The sequence below is a fragment of the Alexandromys fortis genome, unplaced genomic scaffold (assembly GCF_014885135.2).
Source record: "Alexandromys fortis isolate MF-2015 unplaced genomic scaffold, M_Fortis_MF-2015_v1.1 scaffold_285, whole genome shotgun sequence".
Lineage (NCBI taxonomy): Eukaryota > Metazoa > Chordata > Mammalia > Rodentia > Cricetidae > Alexandromys > Alexandromys fortis.
The window spans coordinates 495,984-504,806 of NW_026068191.1; the positions used below are offsets into that span (position 1 = coordinate 495,984).

At 45.3% G+C, this 8,823-nt stretch overlaps 1 protein-coding gene across 1 annotated transcript in view; it reads right to left on the bottom strand.

Moving 5' to 3' along the window:
• The window catches only part of Rpgrip1 (RPGR interacting protein 1), a 65,175-nt gene extending 63,937 nt beyond the window's left edge, over positions 1–1,238 (bottom strand). Inside the window, 1 exon segment of the mRNA XM_050129511.1 lies at positions 1,166–1,238. Coding sequence (XP_049985468.1) covers positions 1,166–1,238 — 73 coding nt within the window.
• Positions 1,239–8,823: the final 7,585 nt, after the last annotated feature.

Consider the following 8,823-nt stretch of genomic DNA (forward strand, 5'->3'; position numbering starts at 1 on the left):
CAGGAGGCAGAGGCAGGCGGGTTTCTGTGAGTGTGAGGGCAGCCTGGTCTACAGAGCGAGTTCCAGAATCCAGAATAGCTAGGGCTGGTGCACAGAGAAGCCCTGTCTCCAAAAACAAAAACAAAAACAAGGAAAAGAATCCCAGGGCATTGCATTCTGTCTCAGAGTATGCCCAGCTCTTCTCCAGGCTCCCCTTGAACTGGAAGTTGAGCATCCAGGACAACAAGGATGGTAGGCCTTCATTGGTTTCCTTTACTAATAAAATTGTTTAACTTTTAAATTAATTTAAAAAAAAAACACAAGGGGCTGGAGAGATGGCTCAGAGGTTGAGAGCACTGACTGCTCTTCCAACGGTCCTGAGTTCAATTCCCAGCAACCACATGGTGGCTCACAACCATCTGTAATGAGGTCTGGTGCCCTCTTCTGGCCTTCAGGCATACACACAGGAAGAATATTGTATACATAATAAATAAATAAATAATTTTAAATAAACACAAGAACGTGAATGACTAAGGCGATGCCTGAGTCAATAAAGTACACACCTCACCAGCCTGAGTTTAGATCTCCATAACCTACATAAAAGGTTAGTCATGGTGGCATGTGCCTGTGACCCCAGCAGTGGCTGACCGGGCGCTCAGGATGGGAGAACACCTGCAAGCTCACAGCAAGCTACCTAGCTTAAAAAGTCAGATCCCAAGCCAATACGTGAGCCTGTCTTAAAACAAAAGGCAGCAGGTGCCTACACCCAAGGTTGTCCTTTGACCTCTAGTGTGTACGTGTTACATGCACACAGACACACATACACAGAATCAGAATAAAATACTAAGGAAACCTTAGGAGGCTCAGAAGTGGCTAGGTGGTCACGGGTATGCACTGCTCTGGCAGAAGAGCTGGGTTCAGCTCCCACACGGTGCCTCACAACCACCTACCTGTTTGAGGGACCTGATGAACACAGTACTACACACCTGTGATGTACACATACACTCAGGGGCACATGCATACTCATACAATTAAATACCTGAATACTGACATAAGAAGAAATTGTAGGGAAAGGGCTGGAAGCAAACTGTTTCTGTTGTGCAGACTGTCACACTGTCCCTGTGACAGATTGGTGATCCTTTCCGGCAGTGAAGACACATCTAGACGTGGGGAAGTCGCCTACCTTCCTCCAGGAGAATGGAGTCATCCATGTCTCTAACTGGCAGGTCCTCTGGTGTATGGTCCAGGAGCTGTATCATCACCTCGGTTATCAGGCTCCAGGAGATCCTAGAAGACCCTAAACAAAGGGAAAGTCTTTATGAAGTGTAACTTGTTGCAGGATGCCCCTAAGCAGCAGGAGGAGTTGCTAGTACTTTTGTGGTGATATGTGACACACCACAGTTCTATTTGTGGTGGTGATAGTGTGAACAACAACAGGCCATGCACTCAGTAATCATGATATTATTTGTTCAAAATTAAAATTAGGGCTGGAGGGGCTGGAGAGATGGCTCAGTGGTTAAGAGCATTGCCTGCTCTTCCAAAGGTCCTGAGTTCAATTCCCAGCAACCACATGGTGGCTCACAACCATCTGTAAAGAGGTCTGGCGCCCTCTTCTGGCCTTCAGACATATACACAGACAGAATATTGTATACATAATAAACAAATAAAAAAAATTAGGGCTGGAAAGATGGCTCAGAGGTTAAGAGCACCGGCTGCTCTTCCAGAGGTCCTGAGTTCAATTCCCAGCAACCATATGGTGGCTCACAACCATTTGTAATGACATCTGGTGCCATCTTCTGGCCTGCAGTGCATACATGTATACATAGTAGATAAATAAAAAGACTTTAGGATGAGTTGATATTTAGCATTTTTGATTAATTTTATGTATCTGTTCATCCTGGTAGCAAATGACCAACTTTTCTCTCTGGAAAATGGGCTTCTAAACCCTCCTTCCTCTCAGATTACAGGACCAACTCTTACCCGTTTACATCCTATGACCTAGTCCCCATGGCTAATATATCTGACGAGAGTTCAATAAGTCAAGTACTATCTCCTGGAGAGCTGGAAAAGGGCAAAGAAAGTTAAATTAAGTTAGGTATGGTGGGAAATACCGGTAATCCCATCACTGAAGAGACCAAGGCAGGAGGATTCAAAATTTGAATCCTGCCTGGGCTACTTAGCTACTTAGCTAGATGTTGTTAAAATAAGAAAGAAAAGTTCTAGAGAGATGGCTCAGAGGTTAAGAGCAGCAGGTGCTCTCCCAGAGGTCCTGAGTTCAATTCCCAGCACCCACAGTTCCAGGGAATCTGATGCCTCTTCAATGTCCACAGGATCCTGGATTCATAGATATACATTCAGGCACACATACATATACACAAAAATTAAGTAAAACCAATATAAAAAATAGGGGCCAGCCGGAAAGTGGTGGTGGCGCACGCCTTTAATCCCAGCACTCTGGAAGCAGAGGCAGGTGGATCTCTGAGTTTGAGGCCAGCCTGGTCAACAGAGTGAGTTCCAAGACATCCAGGAATACACACAGAAACCCTTTCTCAAATCTCACCTCCTGGGGGCTGCTCTTCCAAAGGTCCTGAGTTCAATTCCCAGCAACCACATGGTGGCTCACAACCATCTGTAATGGGGTCTGGTGCCCTCTGCTGGCCTGCAGCATACACACAGACAGAATATTGTATACATAATAAATAAATAAATATTTAAAAAAAAATCTCACCTCCTAAAAAAAAGATGGAGGAGAGGAGTGGGAGCAAGAGGGAGGGAAGAGTTTAAACTAATCTCTGTGAATGGAAACTCCAGGACAGTCCCGTTCTTTCTTCTCTGTCCTGAATGACAGAGAAATCCTATTTGCATGTGTCTCATATTTTGGTCAACACTCTCCCCTGGTTTTAGATTCTGAGTACCAATATGCTGCTGCATCCAAATTTATGTCTCCAGCTTCAACCCTCACATGATACTTGATGTCTTTTAAGCATCATAACTTGTATGGCACCTAGATATCTCAAACTCAGCCTGCGGAGCAGAGCTCCCATTTCTTTAATCCCTATTCCTGTCTCTGTGTGTGCTGCTGGCACCCTAGCAGTCCCAAAGCCTTGATCCCTCATCTAGCTTCTTCTCTGGCTTCTTCCTCAAGTTCACGCTGTCCACCATTCGGGCATCTGTGTGTCTTTCCGAACTGCCATGTTTTCCCTGTCTAAACTCGATCAGTTCTCCCGAAAACAGTCATGGTGACTATAAAGTAACCCACATGTATAAGGCTTAAAAGAGAGGTTTCAGTACCTTAGAACGACATCTGAACACGTGGTGCCTTTCTCAGACTGCGCAGGCCAGGCTCTGCCTCCTGAGTTCAGCTCACCACACTGCTCATTCCTGCTCCTCATATCCTCCCTCTCCCACCAATCTCCACGTCTCTTGAACATTCCTGGAGCTCTTGCTCTTGCTCTTTTACCATTATTGATGGATCGACTGATTGGATTTTGAGACAGGGTCTCTCTACACAGCTCTGGCTGTCATGAAACTCACTCTGTAGACCAGATTGGCCTCAAACTCACAGAGATCTTCCTGCCTCTGCATCCTGAATGCTGGGATTAAAGGCGTGAGCCACCAAGGCCTCTTTTTCTTTTGTCTTTAAATTGATTGCCTCTTCATCGTTCAGTCTCTCAGCATTTTTTCCCTTGGGGTAAGGGCGATGGGCCTAGGGATCAAACCCAGCGCCTCATTTGTGCTAGACAAATCCTCTACCACTGAGCCACATCTCCAGTCCTCAACATCTTTCCATATGCCAAATGAACTTGCTCTGGCCAGGCGTTGGTGGTGCATACCTTTAATCCCAGCACCCGGGAGGCAGAGACAGTGAATTTGAGGCCAGCCTGGTCTACAAGAGCTAGTTCCAGGAATAGAACCCAGAGAAACCCTGTCTCGAAAAACCAAAATAGATAAATAAATAAATAAATAAATAAATGAACTTGCTCTGATCTGCTTATTACCCCATCACATGTGTGTGTGCGTGTGCGTGTGCGTGTGCATGTGCGTGTGTGTGCGTGTGTGTGTGTGTGTGTGTGTGTGTGTTAGAGACAGGGTTTCTCTGTGTAGCACTGACTATCCTGGAACTTTGTAGATAAAAATGGCCTCAAACTCAAGGGGTCTGTCTGCCTCTGCTTCTCCAGTACTGGGATTAAAGGCACGCACCACCACCAAACCCAGCTCAATCTCTGTCATATTCTCTTTTTTAGGGTTTCTCTGTGTATCCCTGGCTGTCCTGAAACTCACTTTGTAGATCAGGCTGGCCTCAAATTAACAAAGATATGCCTGCCTCTGCCTCCTGAGTGCTGAGATCAAAGGCACGGGCTACCACTGCCAGGCTCCTATCACCTTGTTGTTTTTTTGTTAAGATTTATTTACTTGTTATGTATACAGTGTTCTGTCTGTAGGTATGTCTGCAGGCCAGAAGAGAGCACCAGACCTCATTACAGATGGCTATGAGCCACCATATGGTTGCTGGGAATTGAACTCAGGACCTCTGTAAGAGCAGTCAGTGCTCTTAACCTCTGAGCCATCTCTCCAGGCCCCCTCCTATCACATTGTTAATACTCAGGTATCATTATCTCTTATTTATACTTCTTTATTGTCTGCCCCCCATCTAAAATATAATGACTTTGAAGGAAGAAAATCAATATAGCTCATTACATTTGCATATCTTGTATAGCTCCTGAAATCTTTTCTAGAAAACAATAGTAACCCCCCCCAAAAAAATATACCAAGTAAATAAGAGAGAGGATGCCATGAAGGGGCCAAGTCAAAACCCTTGATTTTTCCCTCTTCCTCTTCTTTGTTAACTGTATTTGTTTTCTTAAGACAGAGTCTCATTATGTATCCCTGACTGACCTAGAACTTTCTATGTAGACCAGCCAGGTCTGAAACTCATCTCTCTTGGCCTCTGGAGTGCTGGGATTAACGGCTTGTATCAACATGCCCGGCTGTCGTATTTGTGAAATACGATCTGTCTACGCCATGGAACGCAAAAATGGAGATGGTTGCTGATCTTGGGGTTGGAGGGAATTTAGAAAGAGGCATCTCCTCATCCTTACTAGAGGCAGGAGGAGTTTGAGGTCAGTCTGGGCTACATAGTGAGATACTGTTTCAAAAAAGGCACATGCCTTTAATCTCAGTACAGGGAAACAGAATCAAAGAGGTTTTCTATGAGTTTGAGGCCAGTGAGTTCCAGAGAGACCTTGTCTAAGAAACAAGCAGTAAACCTGACAACAAAAGTCAAGAATCCCTCTCCTTCGAATGACAGATCAATAGGGGTAAAAATGTGGCATTTTGAGAAAATCCACCCTGCTCTTAGTTAGTCGGCAGAGTGGGGGGAAGCCTGGGTGTGATGGTTCATGCCTGTAAAGCCAGCCCTAGGAAGACAGAGGTAGGAGGAGCAGCTTGGTCCAGACTAGCTATGGGGGGGGGGGGGAGGCAAGACCCATCTCAGAGAGTGAAAAAACAAACAAACAGTGAGTTCTGAGGAGGCCGGGAACTAGGAAGGCCTTGCCCTTGTTCAGGAAAACCCTGGGAAGCAGGGAGGCCGAGGGACAGAAGAGAGGCCTGGGTCATCACTCACCAAAGCACTTGGATGTTGAACGGACCTAAGAAAGCGACAGAATTAGACACACCTTGGCGAGCACCTCCGAGGCTGGTGAAATGACAGAAGATGAATACACTTATTTGTTCTTCTCAAAGTTATCCGGGGTAAACGATGAGAAATTATATCTATGTATTAGATATGATCTTACTTCTTCTTCCAGCGAGTTTTGTGCAGTCCTTCTCTCTGGGTTTCCCGCTGCCTTTAATACTCCACTTCCAATCCTCTTGTCCTCCTGCAGGCCCAAGGAGATGCTAATCCACTAACACTTTTAGCTATTAACTCTTTGTAGATCTGTTTAGCTTTCTAGTGAAGACTACTTTTTTATTTTATTTTTATTTTTGAAACAGGATTTCTCTGTAGCATTGGAGCCTGTCCAGGAACTAGCTTTTGTAGATCAGGCTGGCCTCAAACTCACAGAGACCCACCAGCCTCTGCCTCCGAGTGCTGAGATTAAAGGTGTGGCTCCCACATGGCAGGCTTATGCCCGAAATAATTACACGGAAACTGTATTCTTTTAAACACTGCCTAGCCCGTTATCTGTAGCCTCTTATTGGTTAGCTCTTACATATTGTTCTAGCCCATTTCTAATATTCTGTGTAGCCCACGAGGTGGCTTACCAGGGAGGATCTTAACCTGCGTCTGTCTGGAGTGGGAGAATCATGGCGACTCTCTGACTCAGCTTCTTTCTCCCAGCATCCTGTTCTGTTTACTCCACCCACCTAAGGGTGGGCCTATCAAATGGGCTAAGGCAGTTTCTTTATTAATAAGAAATCACTCCCACATCAGATGTGCACCGCCGCCATCCAGCAGACAGCCTTCTCTTGATGCATGTTGAACTCAGAGAGACCTCATTGAAAGCATCACTTAACACATAAACTTCACTAAAACTACTGCTGGAAAATACATGTTTGACTATGGCTAATAAAAATAAGTTGGCATTGGGAAAATGATTTTTACATATGTTCTTAAAGGGCCAGGTATAGGACCCCATTCCTGTAATCCCAGGACTCTGCAAGGCTGAGGCAGGAGTGGTCTGAGTTGAAGACCCAAGTTTCTGGTCCCCAGATGAATTCACGGAGCTGCATGTCTGATGCAAATTACATGAAGGCTTTTTAATATTCAAACTCAAGTTTGTACCAACACCTTTCCAGCACCCAAGCATGGTGGGTCCAGAAAGTGTGGCTGGGAGCCCTGGGAGGGTAGAACTTTTAAATGGGAAATACCATAATCTGTGGAGTTCAGGTCCTGTCGTTTTTGGACTGGGTAAGGAGGGCATAGGGGTAATGTAGTTTCAGAACCCATTGGTCAGTTTTGGGTGTGAAAACCTGACAAAGAGCCATAAATTACTGACAAGGTGTCTTCAAGGATGGGAGGCCTCCTAGGAGCATCTGAACTCATTAAATTTTATGGCCCTGCTCCCTAGCTCCTTAATTGGCTATTTTTAGGGTATCTGTTCAAGTTTCTGCTACTGCTGCACATTTCTGGAGCTGAGATCTACCACCCCAACCCCTGCTCGTCATGTTGCTTAAGATGGAGCCTCTTCTTTAAAATGGAGATTGCAAAATCAGGTCAGCAGGGTTACATAGTGAGTCTGTGTGGCTAGCCTGGGCTACATAGCAAGATATTGTCTTTTTTTAAAAAAACATCAGAAGCAGGTTGGTGGTGGCACATACCTTTAATCCCAGCACTTGGGAGGCAGAGGCAGGTGAATCTCTGTGAGTTCGAGTCCAGCCTGGTCTACAAAGTGAGTCCTAGGACTGCCAGAGCTGTAACAGAGAAACCTGTCTCGAAGAAAAACGAAAGCAAAAAACAAAACAAAAAAAATCAGTTACTCGAGGGCCACAGCAATGGGAAAGGAGTGGCCTTGAGATCTCTTTGAGGAAAAAATGTCTCCGGGAGCAGTGTTTCTGGCTTGATCCACGGACCAGAGCCTTTTCAGGTAAAGGATGAATTCAGATAATTTACTATTTCCCACTAGGTTTTAAGGTAGTCTACTTCCTCCATCTCTTGGCCTTTGCTTGTTTGTTTATTTTTGAGACAGGGTTTCACTATGCCACCCTGGCTGCCCAGAGCCCACTGGGTAAGCCAGGCTGAGTGAGCTCACAAACATTCCAAGTGCTGGATTAATAAAGGCTTGCAATAACACCTATGCTGTTTGCTTTGTTTTTTTGTTTTTTGTTTTTGTTTTTTTTTTTTTTTTTTGAAATGGTTTCTCCGTGTAGACTTAACTTGTAGCCTTGGTTGTTTTTTGTTTGTTTTGTTTTTTGAGACAGGGTTCTCTGCATAGCTCTGACTGTCCTGGAATTCGCTATATAGTTTCATGCAGGCCCACAGACTTGCTGACAGTCCAATGTGATTGAAGCATTTCTATTTATTTATTTATTTATTTATTATCTATTTATTTATTTATTTTTGAGACAGGGTTTCTCTGTGGCTTTGGAGCCTGTCCTGGCACTAGCTCTGTAGACCAGGCTGGTCTCGAACTCACAGAGATCTGCCTGCCTCTACCTCCCGAGTGCTGGGATTAAAGGCATGGCCACCATTGCCCGGCTGAAGCATTTTCTTAAATGAGGTTCACTTTTCCCAGATGACCCAGTTTGTGTCAAGTTGAAAAACAAACAAAAACCCAAAACCAAATAAAAACAACACAAAACTAGCCTAAAGTACAAACTGGAATGATTAGGAAGGCGGTGTTCTTCAGGTGAGAGATACAAGTCTTTGGATTGGGAATAAGCCCAATTTTATTGTTAGGTATATTTCTTAAAACGAGCCTCTCCGCTGATGCAAATAATTCCAATCAGACAAAATTAGATCGAATAAAAGATGCCCATCTTTAATGCAGCGCTCCCGGGTGGCCCAGGAGCACAGCGAGGGGAAGAAAGAGAGGGGGAGACCATCCCTTTCTGGGCAGCAGCCCAAATAGCCTGTGGGCATGGTCCACTGTTTGGCGGCTTTTTTTGCCCTCTCTGGGGAGGGGTCACCACTTGGTGAGCTTTCTCAGAGGTGGAGTCCAGACCAAAGCTACTCCCAGGGGAGAGGCTTGAAATGGAGCCTCCTGTTCCATTCCCTCTCCAAGGATGGGTGCCAGTGGCTGGGGTGGAATGAGGTTAGAGAGGCGGAAGTGGTGGGTAAGGGAGCGGATGCCCACTGGAGTATCCAGACTCTTGTGATCAAGGACTACAAGAGCTCGACCAAGG